The sequence below is a fragment of the Trichoderma breve genome, assembly GCF_028502605.1.
Source record: "Trichoderma breve strain T069 chromosome 7 map unlocalized scaffold00007, whole genome shotgun sequence".
Classification (NCBI taxonomy): Eukaryota; Fungi; Ascomycota; class Sordariomycetes; order Hypocreales; family Hypocreaceae; genus Trichoderma; species Trichoderma breve.
The window spans coordinates 2,599,928-2,620,063 of NW_026611593.1; the positions used below are offsets into that span (position 1 = coordinate 2,599,928).

General features: G+C 47.0%; 9 protein-coding genes across 9 annotated transcripts; 5 read left to right on the plus strand and 4 right to left on the minus strand.

Annotated features, from left to right (window-relative positions):
* Window positions 1-1,538: 1,538 nt before the first annotated feature.
* Window positions 1,539-2,427, plus strand: T069G_10996 (glycosyl hydrolase family 45 domain-containing protein; the record flags this gene model as incomplete). The annotated part of the gene is made up of 3 exons (XM_056178206.1): window positions 1,539-1,667; window positions 1,745-1,881; window positions 2,019-2,427. The coding sequence occupies 3 exons, from the start codon at window positions 1,539-1,541 to the stop codon at window positions 2,425-2,427; spliced, it is 675 nt and encodes a 224-aa protein (XP_056024496.1).
* Window positions 2,428-3,824: 1,397 nt separating this feature from the next.
* T069G_10997 (necrosis inducing protein (NPP1) domain-containing protein) lies at window positions 3,825-4,982 on the plus strand (the record flags this gene model as incomplete). Its single annotated transcript, XM_056178207.1, has 1 exon — window positions 3,825-4,982. One exon carries the CDS (start codon window positions 3,825-3,827, stop codon window positions 4,980-4,982), a length of 1,158 nt encoding a protein of 385 aa, XP_056024497.1.
* A 909-nt stretch (window positions 4,983-5,891) lies between these two features.
* On the minus strand, window positions 5,892-6,377 carry T069G_10998 (uncharacterized protein; the record flags this gene model as incomplete). The annotated part of the gene is made up of 1 exon (XM_056178208.1): window positions 5,892-6,377. One exon carries the CDS (start codon window positions 6,375-6,377, stop codon window positions 5,892-5,894), a length of 486 nt encoding a protein of 161 aa, XP_056024498.1.
* A 1,202-nt stretch (window positions 6,378-7,579) lies between these two features.
* On the minus strand, window positions 7,580-8,466 carry T069G_10999 (flavin reductase like domain-containing protein; the record flags this gene model as incomplete). Its single annotated transcript, XM_056178209.1, has 3 exons — window positions 7,580-7,825; window positions 7,885-8,137; window positions 8,186-8,466. The coding sequence occupies 3 exons, from the start codon at window positions 8,464-8,466 to the stop codon at window positions 7,580-7,582; spliced, it is 780 nt and encodes a 259-aa protein (XP_056024499.1).
* A 718-nt stretch (window positions 8,467-9,184) lies between these two features.
* T069G_11000 (uncharacterized protein) lies at window positions 9,185-9,721 on the plus strand (the record flags this gene model as incomplete). The annotated part of the gene is made up of 1 exon (XM_056178210.1): window positions 9,185-9,721. The coding sequence occupies one exon, from the start codon at window positions 9,185-9,187 to the stop codon at window positions 9,719-9,721; it is 537 nt and encodes a 178-aa protein (XP_056024500.1).
* A 959-nt stretch (window positions 9,722-10,680) lies between these two features.
* Window positions 10,681-12,324, plus strand: T069G_11001 (major facilitator superfamily domain-containing protein; the record flags this gene model as incomplete). The annotated part of the gene is made up of 5 exons (XM_056178211.1): window positions 10,681-10,689; window positions 10,742-10,845; window positions 10,907-11,254; window positions 11,310-11,450; window positions 11,502-12,324. The coding sequence occupies 5 exons, from the start codon at window positions 10,681-10,683 to the stop codon at window positions 12,322-12,324; spliced, it is 1,425 nt and encodes a 474-aa protein (XP_056024501.1).
* Window positions 12,325-13,256: 932 nt separating this feature from the next.
* Window positions 13,257-14,720, plus strand: T069G_11002 (major facilitator superfamily domain-containing protein; the record flags this gene model as incomplete). The annotated part of the gene is made up of 1 exon (XM_056178212.1): window positions 13,257-14,720. One exon carries the CDS (start codon window positions 13,257-13,259, stop codon window positions 14,718-14,720), a length of 1,464 nt encoding a protein of 487 aa, XP_056024502.1.
* A 716-nt stretch (window positions 14,721-15,436) lies between these two features.
* On the minus strand, window positions 15,437-16,693 carry T069G_11003 (uncharacterized protein; the record flags this gene model as incomplete). Its single annotated transcript, XM_056178213.1, has 2 exons — window positions 15,437-16,187; window positions 16,515-16,693. The coding sequence occupies 2 exons, from the start codon at window positions 16,691-16,693 to the stop codon at window positions 15,437-15,439; spliced, it is 930 nt and encodes a 309-aa protein (XP_056024503.1).
* A 774-nt stretch (window positions 16,694-17,467) lies between these two features.
* On the minus strand, window positions 17,468-19,358 carry T069G_11004 (ATPase family associated with various cellular activities (AAA) domain-containing protein; the record flags this gene model as incomplete). Its single annotated transcript, XM_056178214.1, has 4 exons — window positions 17,468-17,922; window positions 18,000-18,225; window positions 18,280-18,693; window positions 18,765-19,358. The coding sequence occupies 4 exons, from the start codon at window positions 19,356-19,358 to the stop codon at window positions 17,468-17,470; spliced, it is 1,689 nt and encodes a 562-aa protein (XP_056024504.1).
* Window positions 19,359-20,136: the final 778 nt, after the last annotated feature.

Below are 20,136 nucleotides of genomic sequence, written 5' to 3' on the forward strand. Positions count from 1 at the left end.
AGACATTCCATTCAATCTAGCAGCGTCCGCATTAGGTCACTCTATGCAGGTGTGTGTTCAAGCTATATTGAGAGCTTGCCACTCTCGTCGGTTCTTCATTACGGATACAGGGTACATGGGGATTGCTCCCGACAATGCCCAAATCATGGACCATATTTATATTTGCGCTGGTTCTGATGTCCCCTTGGTGTTTCGAGAGGTCGATGACAAGCCACATGGTCATGGGATGAAGCAATTCCGCTTGATAGGACAGAGTCATATTGAACAAGAGGCGTGGGATGATATTGGATCATTGCCCAATGCACTAGGATATCTGGAAATTATCTAACTTTACAAAATGCTGCCAACGACAAATCAGATGCCACCAAATTGTCGACGACTCTGTACATGTATATATACACGCTCTAGAGTAGGCCTATCCAGATGATATTTACTTCAAGGAGTAAGGTTAAGAGTTTTATGGTTACTGCAGCCTAGGGATAGTAAGTTTATTCGGCAGTATTAATTGGCACAAAGTGTCCTGCCTCTCTGCTCAGAGCTGCCATTGCGGACGGACATTGTAAGACTAGATGTTATCAAGATCTAAAGCGATGCCGGTTGTTAACAGCTCAAATGTAGTTTGAAACGTGTCCACTGCCTGTCATATACACTTCCGGCAATGCGGACGATGATGAGCCTGCCATTAGAAGCCCAGTGGGTCAAGAGGAGGGGAGCGGTTGAAGCCGTGGATTTGCAAATAGAACAATCCGAATATCGTCCAAAGTCTTGGTTTCATGTGCGATTCGCGTGTCCTCTACCGCAAATTTCGGATGTTGTGCGTCCCGAGACTTGCCCTCTGCTTGCGACACTACTCGTAACTTCATCTTGGATCGTCTGCAACAGTTTGCCTAACGCCAAGCTAGCCGTCTAACAAACTGCTGCCGATGACATTCCTTGGACATATGGATGCAGATTTTGAGGACTGGCCTGCTGCTCGATTTCCCAGGTCGGTCGGTTATGGAAGTAGTCACGCAGCAGCCTCGTGTACGGAACTGGTGACGGTGGTGGCCACGGATTCCTGCACGCGGCTCGTCACCGCATAAGCCATTCACTAATGCCGTGAAAATAAATTGCGGCTGATTCTTACACGGCTCCTCCACAAAGTTGTGCCCATTTCAGGCTGCGGCCACTCGGCTGCATATTGACCCTCAGCTGGGAGGCTAAGCGGACGATGGATGATGGGCGGTTTCGGTCTCACCTGCATGTCCTAAGAAGGGCGGAATTCAGGACGAGCCCAACGGACTGACTAGAAGGTTGCAGGACACGTAGTCAGACTTGGTATCGTGGAAGAAGACCCGGAGTGGTGGTCAGTGGTCAGTGATCAAACGACCCTCTTTGTGCTGTTCAAAATGTACATTGGGTCCAGATATAAGTGTATCGCTCCTGTTCTCAGAGTCTTCCCAAGACCAGAGCCAGAGTCTCAACATCTTCTCGACCCAAGGCACCTCATTTGTCCCTGATACAACTTTCTCCGCCCTGCCCACAGGCAAAGAAATACGATGACTCTAAATCTAGTCCATCTCTTCCCTCTGTTCGCGACGGTGTTCATGGCGGCTGCTGTTCTTGCTGATACTGGTATCACCACCGATATTGGGACTGCTGCAAGCCGTCGTGCGCTTGGCCTGGCAGTATGCAGGTATCAGAACCCGTGCGAACCTGTAATAAGAACGACAAATGGCCGAACCCTCTCAACTCTAGCGCTCAGTCGGCTTGCAATGGTGGCGACGCGTACACTTGCAGCAACAATGGACCGTGGGTTGTCGACAATAACCTAGCGTATGGATTCGCAGCGGCCAAACTTGCTGGGAAGTCTGAGCAGGATTGGTGCTGTGCTTGCTACAAGTAAGTCCAATGTGTTTCCAGGACGCTGGATGAGGAATAACACGCAGGCAATGGGACATGGGAAAATCCCGAGGACCAATGGTGGAGATCATCATGGTTTATTTGACTTAACTAACGAGTTTCCCTCAATCTAATAGGCTCACCTTCACGTCAACGTCGATTACCGGGAAACAAATGATCATCCAGGTGACCAATACTGGCAGCGACCTTGAAAACAACCACTTCGACCTCGCCATCCCCGGCGGTGGTGTGGGCATGTTCCCCCAGGGATGTCAATCACAGTTTGATGGCGCGTGGATGGGTGACACATATGGCGGCTACCAGAACAGGAACGATTGTTACAATCTTCCGGAGGGCCAATTCCGCGACGGCTGCTTCTTCCGTTTTGACTGGTTCCAAAACGCCCAGAACCCAACCGTTGAGTTTCATGAGGTGTCTTGTCCGCAGGCCATGATTGACAGGACGCATTGTGGTCGCTGGAGTTACCAAGATTTCGTCGACCAAGGTAAAGACGAGCCCTTAGAACAGGGGGGGCTAGAACTGTAGATTACTTTGTTTTCTTTTAAAATGTGCCTTCTGTCAAGAAGGCTCATCGAAATTCAATGACTAAAAAAGCTATTAAAAAGACCAAGCCACAAGACGAGCCGCTAGGGTGAAAAGGATCAGTGTAGCAGCGTAGCTTTAGCTTATAAAGTGGCACTAGGAATTCCTTGCTCTTACTGTATAAAGCAAGGAATCCAAATGCTTTATTAACAGGAAGGATCTTCCTTTTTTCTTCGACCTGATAGGATTGCGATTGCGGCGGTCACAGCATATGTACTGAGGAAGTCATCTAACGGGCCCTGACCACATGTAAGCTACATATCTTAGAGCAGATGTCTAAGTGCTCCTGGGGTTCTACAAGCAACAGCTTAGTAGTTATTACGATGGCGCCTTTCTGGCGATGACTCATGATGATAATAGAAATTACGATGCTGTAGGAACGAATGCAAAAAACAACGCAGGAAACGCTGGCCGGCCTTCCTGGCAGCCTTGCTGATAGCCTTGATGACGATATCAGCGGCGAGGATGATCTCTACAGCCTGCTGTCATCGCCGACCTTGCCTAGGTCGAAAATGCTGTTAGAAATACTATACAAACGTATTATAAGCTTCATCATAAGCTTCATCAAGGAGGGCAAGGAAGCCCGAAGCTCATAGGAAAACAACATATACAATTATTTCCTTTGAAATTGTAGTGTTTCAATTTTCCGGGCGTTTCATGGATTTTCAGGCCAGCTTGAAGCGGGGAGCTGAAGGTGAGCAAAGGAGGATGAACGGGACGATTCTTGCCTTCCAACCTCACTATCATTCAAAGAGCTGTTCGACATGCTGACTTGAAAGCCACATTTTCATTTGACCTCTGAATACGCAGCAATGGCATTGCCCGCATGCACTCAGCCTTCGGGGACCTCGGAGTTCGCCGAAGGTATGTAGGTATTTAGTAGGTAGGATTTTACTTACCAGATGCAAGCTGACGCGCTGACTTGAAAGCCACATTTTCATTTTTTTGACCTCTGAATGAGCAGCAATGGCACCGCCAAGACTCCAAGCCAAGAAACAATCAAAGGAAATGCATCCTGCGGTCGCACTATCGTCAGGCTGGCGGACTTCAGACTCTGCTGGGGAGGTATCTCGCCAGATAATTACATGTACATACTCAACTCTCGATGTAAATATAACAGGCTTGTTTCCCCAAAGGAAAGCATTTTCAGATCATCTCGAACCTAATATTCACATCTTTGTTGCTTTGGAAGATCAGTGTTGGCTGGTCTATCCGGAAGGCTACAAAGACCAACCGGTACACTGCACTGTCAAAGACTACGCACAAATTATTATCATTCAACCACGATCTCCGAAATTTCGACCCTAACCCTCCGTCGACGCCATCCTTATCTCATCAGGATGGCCACAACTCTCCTGAAGATGCTCGCCGTCGCAAGCGTTCTGGTCTCTGCCGAGACTACCTGGAGCGAGAACCTTGTCCTCGCCGACTGCGGCATCGGTCTGGGCCCAAATGGTGGCTCTACATCACGCGAGATGATGTACTATTCTGCTGAGGCTTGGGGCGCACCGAGATATATGAAGAACGTACCGTGGGATGGCTCCTACCCCTGGCGTAACAGCGGCGTGTCTCAGACTCTTCCCAACGGTGATACATGGACCGTGTTTATCAACAACGGCGCTGGAGATCCAAACTTGGCTGGATGGGCCACTCATACATATGATAATGTCGCTCTGACATGCTGGAGTCGGCACTTGGATGGGCTCTTCACACTGGACGATGGCAAAAAATGTAGCATGGCGTACATCTGCAATCATCAGTCAGTAAATCCGCCTCCGAATCCACCTCCAAATCCACCTCCAGGCCCAATAGGCGAGAATGCGACTCCTGGTGCCCTCAAATACCAACCTGTAATCGACTTTGACCAATCAGCCTGCTACAACACCGCAGCCATCACAAGTGACGGGTATTGCAACGATGGTCTCGAAATCGGCCAAGGTGATTGCCGCCAGTTGAATCGCCTGTACAACAGCAACACATACGTACGCGAAAAGTGCACAAACGACGGCTGGTGCTTCTACTTATACGGTTATTACTTCGAGAAGGATGAGGGAGGCGCTCTGGCGCACGGTCACAAGCACGACTGGGAGCATCTGGCCGTCTGGACGCTCAACAACGAGGCGAAGTACCTTGCTTGGTCGGCTCATGGAAACTATAAAGTCAACAAACCCAACTCGGTCGAGTGGCAGGGGAATAATCCCAAGTTTGTGGTGGAACGCGACATGGCCACCACCCACGCATTCCGCAGGGCAGAAGGAAACGAGCCACCCGAAAATGCATCGGGAAAATGGTATCGCAGTCCGTTGGTCAGTCTAGAGTGGATGGATGGATCACTTAAGGAGAAGATGTTGACTCACGACTGGGGCAACGCTCATCCTGACTTGACTGATGAGCGATTTGATAAGGCTTACTGGTCTACTTGGGAGGATGCGAAGGCTCTCGACCATGTTGTACCACCTCGGCCAGATCCATCCCCACCACCACATCTAGAGTTGTGAGCGTAACAGGTGGGTTGGACTAGATCACTCCTAAGCCAACTAGTGTATGCTGGCACCACATTCTGCGTTTGGTAGTTCTGAAGTTTTACAGATCAGTTGCCTACATGTAAATGTAGATATTTTGTCTCAACCTAGGTTATCATTAGAACCGAATATACTAGCTAACTATACAATTCAAATTGCATATTTGACGCTCATCTATCCTATATTGGCCCATTTTCCCCATGGTACGGCTCACTACTCTCAATCTCTCTCCAGACAGTGTGATACATCTCCCGGCAAAGGCTACCCATCTCGGCTACTCGATTCAGGTAAATCTCAAAACTGCTTTGAGACCCCACGTTCAATCCTTTGCAAATATTCCGCAATAAGTTAATCCACCATTCTTGAAGACATTCTATCTTATTTGGTGGTCCAGAAGTGGCAGCACCAATAAAGCAGATCCACAACAGAAATAAATTTGAAGGGTGATTGCCGAAACTTTCGCTGTTTTTGCTCATGCTTTGGCCCACGGCGGCATGAAGACGACCCAAGAGGGGTTGGTAAATGCCAGCAGAAGAGGGAATCTGGCGAAGGACCAGATATACGTAGATTATAGCTGCTATTCTTCTTGGTTCATGATAGCAAGAGTATATATCTTGCGGCAAGGAATGTAGAGCGTGCTCTACCAAGTAAATGTTATTGCTGAAAGAAAGTCGACGTGAAAATGAATTGTGAGAGTCGCAAAGTGCAACAGAGAGTTCCGAGAGCATGTCGAATATAGACCCGATGCTTGAAAATAGCGAGTTGTCTTGTACATAGGGTCTAGATAAAGGCGAACTGGAATGTCTTAACACAGCGAACCGTGGTTTCTCGTTTGTGAAGGCAGCGGAGCAGAGATCCGACCTTTGAGCTAGTCAGCAGGAAACTTCATGTTGGAGCAGGCTTCAGGTTCTTACCAGCATATAGCCCTTTGCAATAACGATGTTCCACAAACCTGCCGGGCTTCTTTTCCAACAATTTGTAAGCCACCTCTTTGAACCACCATGCGTTGAAGCCCTCGAAGATTCCAACGAGCGTTTTGTAGTCGGCCATCCAGTAACTAATCACCGATGTTAGCGCTCTTCCAAGCAAATTAACAGAGTGACTTGCGTCAAATGTCGCCAATGCAGTTACAGCACCGATGGTTCCATCGCTAAGTTGCAATGGCGTCTTTGTAATCCGTTCATTTATTATCCTCAGCATCTCGCCTTTATGCATGAGACAAAGCGGAGTGATCTTCGTTCCGACGCTAAGATCACGGTACAGACTTGTGAGCGCGAAAAGAGCGTGGAGCAGCGCGGCGTCAGCAAAGGCATATGGTAGAGGAGAATATTCTGGGTTCAATACGAGAGGGTTCTGCATGTAAAAGGTCATGGGTACTAGGATAGTTAGATCAGAGAATTTTGCACCAGAAAGAAAGACCAACTTAGTTTCAGAAGATGTTCTTGCAATGGACCTATCTTAACTGGAAGAGTATGAAATGGATCACTCTTGCCTGCATCAAGTGCTCGTGGTATGCATGTCTTGCCTGTTGCTGGCGCCACTCTCCCCTCGCTGCCATCGTCTTGAACTTTACTGATGAATCGTGGTTGTCGCGCTTTTCTGATCTGCGTGTAAGGCCTTGATCGAAATTTGCCCGTTAGCATTGACTGGGGCTGTAACACCGGCGTGATCGGAGCCTGGTCACCCGACAAAGCGGTGGCTTTCGCCCGGGAAGACGCGCGCATAGCATGTTGACGGATCCGTGTTTTGGACTGAGAGAAAATTAAAGATTGTGTAGAATCCAATGGTTGGCCCAGAATTATGCTAGCGAACTCTATAGGTTGGCGATCGGGTGTGGCATCCATAACATCTTTTACAGCTAATGGTTATAAAGGTTGTCAAAATAGACTTGGAAGAGACCCTACTTTATAGAACCACCTACCGCATGTGGCAGTATTTGGAACCTTGGGAAGGGGGGGGCGAATTTGCTTACTATTAATAGTTGGCTAGTTAGTTGACACAGGTGGAGTTTTCGTTATTTGTTATTAGACTTTGCCCCCGAAGTGATTCTGTGCCGCTATAAGTGAGTCTCCATGTTCCGCCGGCCCATAACTCTTATTCCTACCATGACTCTTTGGTAGCTTCGTCGCGATCCAGGCGCTGTAAGTACTATTGAGAATAATGAGATCTATTAGTCTGTGTCAAGGCCACAGACCATATGTGAGATTTTTTTTTTTTTTTTTTTTTTTTTGAATTGGTTGCGGATAACACGAGTAATGTGCATCTGGTGGAAGAGCGGGTACTAAAATCTTTTTTGTAATTTAGAATCCACTAATTTCTAAGCGTATAAGATGTAAACTAATCATTTTACAATACCTTTACTTGATCTCAACCTGTTGGTTAAGTGTTGCCCGACTATCGCATCTGCAATACTTGATCAATAAGTATGGGTTTATTCTTTGATTACTACGGTCTATGAATCATGCCGATGACAAAGTTGTTCAAGGTGCTAAAAGTCTAATCTAGGATACCGCATGTCTCTATGGAGGGTTCCAGCGCTTCATGAAGAACTTTCGCAGAGTTTATGCTTGTCCTCAGTTACGCTCAATCGTAGGCGTTTGCATATGTTCCAGCTCCTCCTGTTTCTTCTCTTCAAGTGACCTATTATCCTTGGTTGCATATAGCTCGGCATCTGAAGCTCCTTTCTCACCACCAAGCGTGTTTCCACTAACATTGTCATTGTACATGAAGGGCATTTTCATATCGAAAACCTCGCGGATGGCAGTGTACTGATGGTAGCCTAGGCGAGCAAGAGGAGCGGCTTTCAGAACATCAAACAACTGCGTAAACTCAGGTTAATTTCGAACGCAAACACACAGACACATAAAGAAAGACGTACCCCATCGGCTGTAATATATTCTCCCTTTACATGGATGGCGACGACTCGGCCAATCACGATATCAGAATGCCCCACGAGAGAATCTCCCTGAATCCTGACAATGGAGTGGACTTTACACTCCAGTTGGACGGGGGATTCTGCTACTCGAGGAGGTTTGACAACGCGACTTGGTACTTTTGTCACACCCGCAATGGGGAATTCGTCATTCCAAGACTCTAGAGCTGAGGCGTTCATTGCATCTCTAGTATCGAACCTGACGTAGATTAGCATAAAGCTCGTGCTATCACTGTTCCGTACTAACGTTGCCATATTCCAAACAAACTCTCCCGTCTGTCGCGCATTGACAACCGAGTCCTTGCTTTCACGTTTATAGACCGATTGATGCCCCACAAACATGATTGTGGGAGGGTCAAACGAGACATTGGTGAATTGGCTGAATGGCGCAAGGTTGTCCTGGCCATTGGAACTTGTGGTACTGATCCAACCTATTGGTCGAGGGATAACAAAGCTTTTAAAGGGGTCATGAGGTAGACCGGACTTTTCCCCTTTAGGTGGCTCATAAAAGATATCAGGATGGGTCATTTTGATGTATTTCTTGTTCAACTTCTCAATATGAAAAAGAAGATGAGTGTGGTAGGGTGTGTAGATTTTGCTGGAGCTGCTGTTACTTTCTTATTGCCTGTGATTTACTGAAAGATTCAACAACACAATCCCTCTTACAACTACTCTACTTATACATCACGATATTTGCCATGGATGTTTTATGTAATGACCCCGAACAACTCTGGCCGAAGGAAGAGAGACCCTGGACGCTACGTCACTTCGGTGCCACTCTCAGTGGCTGGATCATTAATTCGGTGGGAATGCCTCGGCCCACATAATCCTCGGCCCGCAGTTTAGAGTGAGAACTTTTGGGCGCTATACAGACATCGGGCGTCCATTTGTTCTAATTCGTGATGCCAACAAATGTGCCTTTTTCTGATTTCTGATCTTGTTTTGCGCGATGGAATGTATCTTACAATTTTGTTGATTATGAATTACGTATGACGCATGAATAGGCGAACTTGCTATCTCTCATCCACCGCACTCTCCGAAGAGAGGGACTTGGTAGTGGAACGGGACAGGTGTATTATGGAAACGCACAATATATGTATATAACGCAGCTAATTTGGCTTATAGAGCTTTCATCCTCTCATATATGTCTCTGCCATCTTATCAATACATACAATTTTCTGCTTCAGCCTATATTCCCTTCTGAATTCCAAATCAACACGTCTGGTGCCTTCGACTTTACTGCACAATGTCCTCTCCAGTAACAACACGTATCGAAGATACATTCACCAGCAAATGTGTAACCATTAAAACGACCCGCTCCTTCGATGAGGTGATTTCCCGCCTTTACAACTCCATTGGGACTCCTGCGGACGCTGGCTGGCCATCTATCGTCTCATACCTCCAAGGTCCTTCTCCCACAAAAGAGGGTTTCGTCGCAACTGCGAAGCAGTACATTGGTCCGGAACTCTTTATGCTGTTCTGGGAAATTGACCATAGCCTCTGGACGCCCTTGTATGGCATTGCCCCGGGTCAAAGGATTAAGAGAGTTGTTTTGGGAAACCCCATGAGTGCAGCGACAGTGATAGCTCATGAGGTAAAGGCGGGACTGGCAGCGCCAGCGGAGATATTGATTCTCGAAGGAGTCGGTGGAGAAGGTACTGAAGTCATATTTCAGTTGTTTTCAAGCTTAGCCGCAGGCGTGGAGAAGAGCGAGGAATTGGTGAAGGCGAGTTTAAATTTGGATGCAAAGGTTCAGCACTTGGTGGATCACATTACCTTATGAGGTATTGTCTACTGTTTCTTGGCGTGCCAAGGAAGTTGAAGGGTATATGTACTTTTGGATAATAATCACCATATGCCTTTTTATCATATACCTCAATTGTCATTAGGCTTCTCCTCCCGCTCCAATTACGGTGCATATGTAGGTTTGATCGATTTCTCTTATTTTATTTAACTTCGATCCTAGAATGAAATATTTTTATCAGCATTAGTTACAGGCACTAAGTAACCAAGCTGATGATACTCCTACTACTAGCATCTGAAGCATATTTTCTTGTCCGTTGAAGGAGTATAGTGTGTTGAGGAATTCGGTTTTAAGATTGAGAAAAAAGATGAAACAGGATCTAAAGGGCGTGTTGAGAATCCCATTCGAAAACTCTATTCGTTAGCCCATGCGTGAGAGATGAATATAATTGATCACTTGCAAGCTCATAAGTCCATCAAAGTCCATCATTACTATATAAACTGTACCTAGGGGCTGTTGTAATTAATTTCTCTCACTAAGACTGGTGGGTTTGTGCTGACAGCTACAGTGCTTGAACTATGCGACCAAACTTGAAAACTTGTGTTGATGCTTACAAGAGCTGAATTACCGGAGAAATACTATTTTACAATAACTCTGCAGTCTACTCTGTATGGGGTATTAGTTTACGGTTCCGACAGCGGAGAATGAACCTACCCCGCAAGTTGAGGTAACCCAAGTACATGTATCTTAGATATATAAGGACTACCTAGGCGGTGTCTTCCAGCGTTACTATCTCACTTAATTATTCCAATTACCGAGAGCTTCTGGAATCTATATTAATAATGGAGCCATCACCAGTGGAACAAGTCTCAGTCGAGCTAAGGGAGGTGAACGACACCTCCCAGAATCACGACCAACCGACTTTTGAAGCCGTAACCACAACCAGCATAACAAAAAGGCACAGGTTACTAATAGTAATTTTCATCGTATCTAGCAATATGGTCCAGGTAAGACTCGACTGGCTAATCTCTATCTTAATCTCCTTCTTAATGGGACTAGATGATATCTAACATGGTTGGACTCGCCGCCGGACTTGAGATAAGCAACTCACTGGGCTATGCAACTGGTCCTGGCAAAGCCAACTGGGCCGCCGCGTCCTACCCGTCAGTCCTTACATTCCCAAATTATGCCATTAGGGTAGTTTTTTAACATTAATTCCTGAAGGCTGACGCAAGGTACCTTCGTTCTGATCAGCGGTCGCCTCGGTGCCGTCTACGGCCATCGACATGTCCTCATCGCCGGCGCCGTCTGGTTCGTCATTTGCTCACTCGCAAACGGCTTCTGCAAGACGTTTGTCACTTTCAATGTTGTCCGTGCGCTGTCTGGAATCGGAGGAGCATTAATCATGCCGAACGCTGTTGCTCTGATCAGTACGACAATACCACCTGGAAGATCGAGAAATGTCACGCTGGGATTTTTTGGGGCCTCGGCTCCTATTGGAGGTTACCTTGGTGCTATTTGGGCTGGTATTTTCGTTGAATATGTGGATTGGACGTGGATATTCTTCGGCTTGTAAGTCTGGTTGTGAACCCCCCGTTGGAGATACGTCTAATATACATGTATGTAGGGCAATTTTGGGGACATTCGTTTTTGGGATTCTGGCGTTACTTCTCCCAACTGACTCTCCCGTTGACCGAAAAGGGACAATCGATTGGGTCGGCGCATTCCTTGGTACTGGCGGCCTAATTGCTTTCAACATTGCTTGGAAGTGAGTGAAACAGCTCTCTTAGCAAGATATTTCAAAACTAACCTTTTGCAGCCAAGCACCAGCGAGCGGATGGGAAACGCCTTTCGTATCCGTTTTGCTCGTTATATCAGTTGTCATGCTCGCTCTCTTTGGGCTCTGGGGGTCAAGGTTCAGCAAGAATCCCATCATACCACTCGGGATATGGACAGCACCATCCTTTACAGCCGTCATCTTGGTCGTTCTCTTTAGTTTCATGTCCAACGGCATCTTCCTCTGGTACATGGTGGCATGGCTTCAACTTCTGCGTGGTAAAACCATCCTCCAGTTTGGCCTTGAGTGGACTCCATTTGGGATTGTTGCAACAATCGGCACGTTCCTCGCAGCATGGCTGATTCCACGCCTTGCTGCGCAATGGATATTGGCAATTGGTAGCGCTGCCATCTTAGTCGCGAATTTACTCTTGGCTACGATGCCGGTCCAGCAGACGTACTGGGCTCAGGTCTTCCCAGCGACGATATTCATGGCCTTCTGTCCAGACTTTGTCTATGTTGCGGCCCAGATCGTTGCTAGCAACAGTGTCAAACGCAGTCAGCAGGGCATTGCTGCATCTCTCATTGGCACGCTTAACTTGTATGGGAACAGTCTCGGCCTTGGATTTGCGGGGACGATCGAGACGCAGGTGAACAAATACCGGGCTGATCAAGTGCTTGGATACAGGGCTGCGTTGTATTTTGGGGCCGGCATCGCCTTGGTAGCGACCGTGCTGGACTCGCTATTGGTAAGGGTCGTAAAGGATGAGAGGGAAGGATGGACTGATCCGGCGGACGAAGTAGCAATCATGGGGACAGGGTTTGAGGGAGGATTGTCGACGGCTACTGAGAGAATCAGGCGGTGACAGGCTGCCTGCAGAGTTCACACAGGTTCTGAACTTCGGTCTCCGGTCCTCAGCAACTGGCTCTTCCTCCTGTAAGACACATCAAGCGGTACGGCTGGATGCATCATCGTCGCTCTACCCCGTATTGTCTTTGCTGTTACATTTTTGATCAGAAGAAACATCATAGCGAATATTCTTTTTTTTTTTCCTCTTTAATTTATAGAGTACTTAGATCACGATCATTATGATCATGCATTCCACTTCGTAAATTCTTTTACAGTATGATCCTCTAATTCCGGACAACTAGCTTCTTCTACAATTTCAGAGCGCAGAGTTCTTGGTAACACGAGAATAATTGAATCTTATTATAGCAATCTACCTGTACCTAGATTAGCGCCTCGCTCACTAAAATATAGCGAAGTATCGACCATACCTGGACCGATCAAGGGCCATTTTTAACAATAAAACGGCGTCTTGATACAGTAAAAGCCGAAGCCGGCTATATCGGCAGAGGTCTTAAAGAACGCAAATAATTTTTTCACTTCCACGTGTGCTAGCAGAATTTAGTTAGATACTGGCGATCGTGCTCGTCCAGGTTATTGACGTTATATGGAAACAGTAAATACGCCGTAAGCCGATGTTACGGCCTCTGGCCGAGCAAAGACGACAACGCTACCTAACAGAGGTGAGTCGTATATGAACTTACACATCTGAGTTGTGAGATTTTACCGCTCTTTGGGTTCAACACATACTTCATTTATCCGTACACCGACATTTTAGGTTATTTTCTCTCTCTGTCATTCTCATTGTTTACTTCATTTCAAATAATACAGAGCCGTCATCGGAGGAGTTGACTAAGGTTATCTAAACCCCGCGGAGATTGCATACTCGTACATGCATTTTCATGTTCTTGCACCCTCAATCTCCTCTGGGTTGAGTTGTCGTGTGCCATTATGAATCGTCTTCAAGTCGACAGCCACCGCTTACGCGAAACCGCTCATTGGCTTTACCATGAGTCTGGGCTTCGCTCCGTCAATATCACCGGCCGTGATGCATGGTTGATCATCCTGGCACGAACATGTCGCATGTTTGCCTTTGGAGGAACGTCGCTCATCATGGCGCTCTTTTTCACTACCTTGGGCTTTAGTGATCCCCAGCTCGGACTTTTCATGTCAATGACGCTGGCTGGAGACACCGTGCTCTCCTTTCTGCTCACCTTTATGGCGGACAGCCTGGGTAGACGTCGCGTTTTCTTTGGTTCCGGCCTGCTAATGTCAATTTCCGGGCTGGTGTTTCTCTATTTTGAGAATTTCTGGATCTTGCTGCTGGCCGCTGTCATTGGTGTAATATCTGCCAGTGGAGGCGACTTTGGGCCATTCCGAGCCATCGAAGAGTCCGTGCTATCTCATCTGACGAATCCACAGACGCGCTCGGATGTGCTATCGTGGTATGTTGTGACATCGAATCTTGGATCCGCTGTTGGTATCGAAGTGGCCGGTCGAGTCATTGAAGAGTTAAAAAGGCGTGACGGTTGGAGTGAGATACGAATATATCATGCCGTCTTTGGGGCCTATATCGTTATGGGGGTTGTCAACATGGTATTTTCCTGTCTCATGACCGACAACTGCGAAATCACCGAGCCGGTGCTGTCAATAGACGAGGGGGCGCAAGTTACACAGGGACTTCTCAGCAACTCGGATGAAGAAGCAGAAGACGGGATTGTGCCACCCACCACGGAGTCGCCGGTGGAGCAGAAGAAAAGCCGGTTTGCAGAGATATCGTCGAAAACGCGGTCCGTCATGTACAAGCTTTGGTTCCTTCTAACCGTCGACTGCTTGGCGGATGGCATGGTTTCGTACACGCTGACCAATTACTATCTCGATCGCAAGTTTCATCTGCCTAAGTCGCAACTTGGCGACTTGATGTCTACAAACTACATCCTTGGTAGCATATCTACGGTCTTTGCCGGTCCTCTATCGCGCCACTTGGGACTCGTCAACACAATGGTTTTCACCCACTTGCCATCTTCGATGGCTGTGCTCCTCTTTCCAGTGCCACAAGGAATTGTGCTCACAGTGATACTTTTATTCATTCGGGGTGGTCTAAATAATATGGATCAAGCTCCGCGGGTAGCCCTCATCGCCGCAACGGTGAAGCCCGGTGAGCGAACAGCCGTCATGGGAATCACGAGCACATTAAGAACATTGGCCGCTCTTCTGGGGCCGAGTATAACGGGTGCTCTTGCAGATTCGGACAAATTCTGGGTAGCATTCGTGGCTGCCGGTGCGCTCCGCGTAGCCTATGATCTGGGGCTGTGGGCTATGTTTATCAATGTGAAGCTGCACGAGCATGAGGAGAGCGACCAAGACACGAGCAAGGCAAGGCGGGTAGCCGATGAAGAGGAGTCGACAGATTGATCAACAGGAAGAGGAATACAAAAGCGTATGATAAAGACATTGGTGATTGTGCTTCCCTAACGCATCCTTTCACCCCCAAACGGAATATTTAGCCGATTGCTTAACTGATATACTGTGTAAGAGGTTTAGCTCGTGTAGAATCTAGTCAAGGTCCTTGTGCATGCTCATAACGAAGTGCGCCACGACGGGGACATGAGGGTCAATTTTCCCAATTATTTTAGATAAATAAAGAGGAGCCGCTCACTAGAACCAACTTTCAAATATTTCAACTTATTATCATTTTAGGTTAATTGAGTCAATCTGGTAAATACCTATGTTGCGCAGAGTTATTACACTGTTCCTGTAACACTCGCTTCATGTTCCCAAAAAGTCCATAAGGCAGATGTTGAATCTGCCTACATATACCAGCCTCCACGATACCAAACTTTTTTAAGAGTTTAACACATTTCGTTGTTAATACTCTTAAGATTTGTTTTAAATATCAACACTGCGTGAATACAAGCAAGCGATGATATTTTTTGAGTTCTTTGGCCACGCCACAGGCATGCCGCTGCTCTTGACTGCGTCATGGATGTAGAAAAAAAAGAAAGAAAGATCGGATAACTCGGAACAGACAAATGCTATAGAAAAATTGAATGAAGCAAACTTTTCGAGGGGGAAAGAAGCTTGGTCCATTTGACGGAATGACGGATGATGCTTCTTGCATGGCTGCCGTTCTACATGTCCATGTAGTCGATGTGGCTGCTAATATGCAAGTTGGTGCAACTTCTACCGTATTTGCATTTCCCAATCTGATAAAAGAAACAGGGTTTGCGTTCGCTTTCCACGGAATTGTTTGATTGACTTGATGATGCCCATGGAACCACCGCCGCCGCCGACTTTTCAGCAACGGTCGAAGCGGGGCCGGAACGAGAAGAGTTGGGAACAAATATTGCGTCTAGCGACATTGATAGGAACACACCGGGAAGCTTCTCTATAGCCATGCCGAGTTTGCGATACTCGGGGTGGAATTTCACACTAGGCGAGTCAATGAGGGTGAGTCTCTCTTTGTTGCCGATATATGTCGTCAGGTCGGAAACGTATCCACCGTCATGGCAGGCGGCGAAGTAGATGTGTTTGCACTGCGAGTTCTCTGCGTACAGGTTGAGCATGGCGCGCAACTTGAAGTCGGCATTCTCTTTCCACTCGCCGGCATCCACGTAGTCAAAAAGGCCGTATGACCTATTGAAGCTGGCGACAAAGGGAGTCATGGAGCGCTTCTCAGGTCCAACGAGACCTGCTTTGTGGAGCGTCTTTGATAAACCGGCAAGATTCGCCCATACGCGCACCATGATTTGACAGTGGTCAAGGCCCTTGATCTGGAGACTGTTCTTGATGGATTCGTGGAGTAGCTGCGCCGCATTACGGCCACCATCGATCCCTTTGCTCACGAGGTTCTCGTTGAAGACGTAGCCGTCGCCATCAATTCTTAGAGCTATCAGTATTAGTCAAAGACGATTATAAGTCTCTGCTCGTGTATACAGCCGCAGGGTATGTATTTCCAGGCAATAATAAGGTATGACTGATAACGTGAAAGGTTCAAAGCCAAACTACAAAGGTCCGGACAACAGGGTTCAAGCACAACGCAATTGGCTTCAAGCCTATAATTGATTGTTCAATAGCCCAACCAATATGTTAGATAGGCTGTTGCATCGCTCTACTAGACCATAAATGATGGCGATAATCTTCCTCAAAAAATGGATGGTGTATCCAAAAGATGGCCAGGGTGTATCTGGCTAAGCAAACTACATGTACCTTGTATCCCGGCAGAGGGACACTGATGTGGTAACTGGAACCTCTGGCGCCCGGATATTCCAAGCTTTCAGAAGCCTTGAACAACATCTCACCTTTCGCAGCTCGAAGTTCTTCGCGGTAGATTGCAGCCTTGCGGATCTAACTTCTTCGTGGCCCAAGACAATGGACCTTGAAGCCATTATTCCGAGTTAAGCACATAATCTTAAGTCTGTACTTGAACGCCAGCTCTGCATCCAGCCTGGGGGCGGCAGGCTCAACTCGGCAATGTCAAATATTGAGGCATCCTCCGAAAGGCCTGCGCCAGTTGAGATCCCGAAAGAGAAACAGTCTTCGGATTAACCTGAGCGTCAGGTTCTTCTGAGAGAGGGGACCGTGGCTCTACGCTGGTTATTCAGATATTACGACGAACAAATCTACGTAATCAACATTTACAATCCATATATTTCCCGAGAGTAGTTCCGGTCTCTGAGCAACCCATAATACATGTACTGGGGAGAGCAGTTCTCCCAAAGTCATCAAGGAGACAGAACATTCGAGGCGAGGTTGCGATTGCATAGTAAAGTGAGTCTTGCCATTTATAAGGCAAAAGCGTATTATCGATCTCTGTCTTACATAGGCATGGATTTGATTTATGAGTCATGTGGTTAGAGTTAGGTATATTGAAGAGATTGGGTAGCATTCGTTCGCCTTCGCTGAAGTCTTCGTCGGGCATCTCGTCATATTGATCTCCCGTCCAAACCTTAAAAGATTTTACAGTACCTAGGTACCTAACGATTAAAACGCCCATCGATTTTTCACTACTGTGCATACATGCACTTGCATGTAGGTTCCATGTTGGTTGGTGGCGCGTTGTCACTGTATGGCTGGCTCAACAACATCGATTAATCGGTCACACTCTCACAAGTAAAACTGGACGAAAAAAGATGTCACCTTTGTTGCTCTAAGCACTAGATCTAAAATCCAGCATCGTCGTCGCCACTCGTGACCGACGCCCACACTGTTTGCTCCAGTTTCATCATTGACTTCGATGCTTCCAACAGCTTCTGGAATTCCAACGCTGCTCCCACGGCTTCCTCAATGTGTGCATAAGTTAGTTTGTCCTTTTTTGCACCTGGTTCTTGGAATGCAAGGCCCTCTGCAACATTCAAAACATTTCTAATTTGTCGGCCATTCAATTTGCGTTTACTTAACTCGTCCTGGACCCTCTGGAGTCCTTCCGGCCCAATAAGTTTGTCTCTACCGTTCAGTGCAAGTAGTTGAGTCCAGACTTGTGCCCGAGTTTCGGACGACATGCTGTTGAAGCTGATGCCAATTTGAATGCGAGAATGAAACGCGGTGTCCATAGTGTTAACTCTGTTCGTAGTCAGAAACAAGATTCCTTGGTAATACTCCAGCTCTCTGAGAAAGACTGTATGTAGACAATAAAGCATTGAAGTTAGTATGGCGGCCTTGTTATATGGGTATAAACGCGGGCTATGACTCAACTAGAAACAATGCCGTTTCTTCGCACATCTTCAAATGATCGAGCTTCGAGCACCACATCGGCTTCATCCAAGAGGAGAACCGCATTCCAGTCTATGGCTCGTTGGAACTCGGATTTTAGTCGTTCTTGGAGCTGCGTCTCGTCCCATACCATTTCTCCAATGCTCATTGCAACGAGAGGCTTTTGTACAGCCTCGGCAATTGACTCGGCGGTCAATGTCTTGCCAACCTAGCATAAAATATTAGCGTTGCCCAGCCTGCATTTTGAGACAGAAGAACGGACACCTGGTGGCCCATGAAGGAGAATAACAAGGCCTTGCCCTTTGCCTGCAATAAGATCTCCTGTATCATGGCGAAGGTCCCGGTCGGAGTGATGACGAACAAGACCCTCTAGCATGAGTTTTTTTCTTTTGTCCATGACGAGATGTTTCATCACATCCTTGTTCCAATCGACTGCCTGTAGATTACTGATACTGGCAAGATATTTGTTCTTGGTTTTCAAGTCATAGCAACCTATAACGGCTGGGCAAAGGCTTAGCTCCTCATCATTTAATTCTGGATATTGATGCAGCTCGTCTGGTTTATATGATACTGCGGGCTCGGTGCTATTGTGCCCGCGAAAGTTGTTAGGTCTTAGAATAACTTCGATTCCTTCTGAAGCTTTCGATTTATTGTCAATTACCACCCTGCCTTCCACCTAGTTCTAGTTAGCTTTCAACGCCCTGTACAGAACCCATTATACTGAATGAATAGATCACAACAACATACCCGAACTTTTTCACCGTCAAAGCTTCCACGGTCTTGACCGAATGCAAGTCCAGAGTGTTGTAGGCAGGTTGGCGATTTCTTGATGAACTCCCACCACTTCTTGCCCCTCTCTGCAAGATACTTCTTGCTATTTTGTCCTTCTATTTGGTCTTGGAAGCCAATCGGGTAAACTGGGAGCGACTTAATGGACCGCTGACCAGGGAATTTGGCACAGGTAAACGTCATGAATGTCTTAGAGAGATGACCTTCAACTGCATCCCAATTAAGGCACCAGGTTTCGAAATTTGTTTTGTGTGCGTATTCATCGTTACGAATCCAATCGCGGCTCTCGGTAACCTGGACCAATTTGAGAAGCCACAGCTTGCCCAGTTGATCCTCTCGTAGGACAAGATTTCCTTCCTGAAAAATAGAAGCTATCCTTTTATAGGTCACCTCTTTGTCATGAGTCACCTCTTCGTCATGAATCACCTCTTCATCATAGGTTACCTCTTCATCATAGGCCGCCTCTTCATCATAGGTCACCTCTTCGTTTGTGAGTCCATTCATCTCAAATTCCTCATAGGTCATAGGACCTATCCCATTGATCTGGTTCATGTCCATGGAGTTATGTCCAAATGCTGGAGAAGGCAGTTGTCAATAGTTGATCTTCATGAGACGGGGCTGATTAAATGATTATAGGCTATTCTGGTGATGCCCTGGCTTTGATCATGTTTCCGCTTCTCTGACATGTACAAAAGTGGTGGCTGGGACGTATTCCGTAGCTTTAGGCCTGGGCATAGCAGGCGATGTGCCAGCCTTTTGTAGCTTGGGCGTGAAGAGGGGGTCATAAATTTATGGTTGGGCATCCATGGATCATTCGAGAGGGGTCGTGTCTGATATATGCACCAATCCTGTCCATTCTGCGTACATGTACTCTGCATGTATACGAGGAAGCGAGGCTGCCCCACGTTCATAAGCTTCAGGTTATTCGCATACCTGTCCTCCTCTCGCACCCTCTTTCACTGTTGTTTTCCTCTTTGAACTGTTTCCTTCCCATTTTCTAGCCTTCAAGTTAGAGTTTTACAAGCAGTCTACTTACTCACACGCTACATAGAAGTATTAGATGGCCACTTCTTGGAGTAAATGGTACGAGTCTGAATCAGGGGACGATGAGTGAGTAGTGTACTCAGTTAACATGCCGCCTCTCAACTGATCTCTGCGTCTAGCTTTATTAATGCTGCTCTGAAAAAGTGCAAGAAAATTAATGAGCAGTTAAATGCACAGCCTTGGTGGGACGGCGACAGGCAGCCAGGATTGGTAGCGACAAAGATAGTTGAGAGTGCACCGATACAGCTGAAGAAGGCAAGACTGTATGAAGCAGCATGGGTGAAGA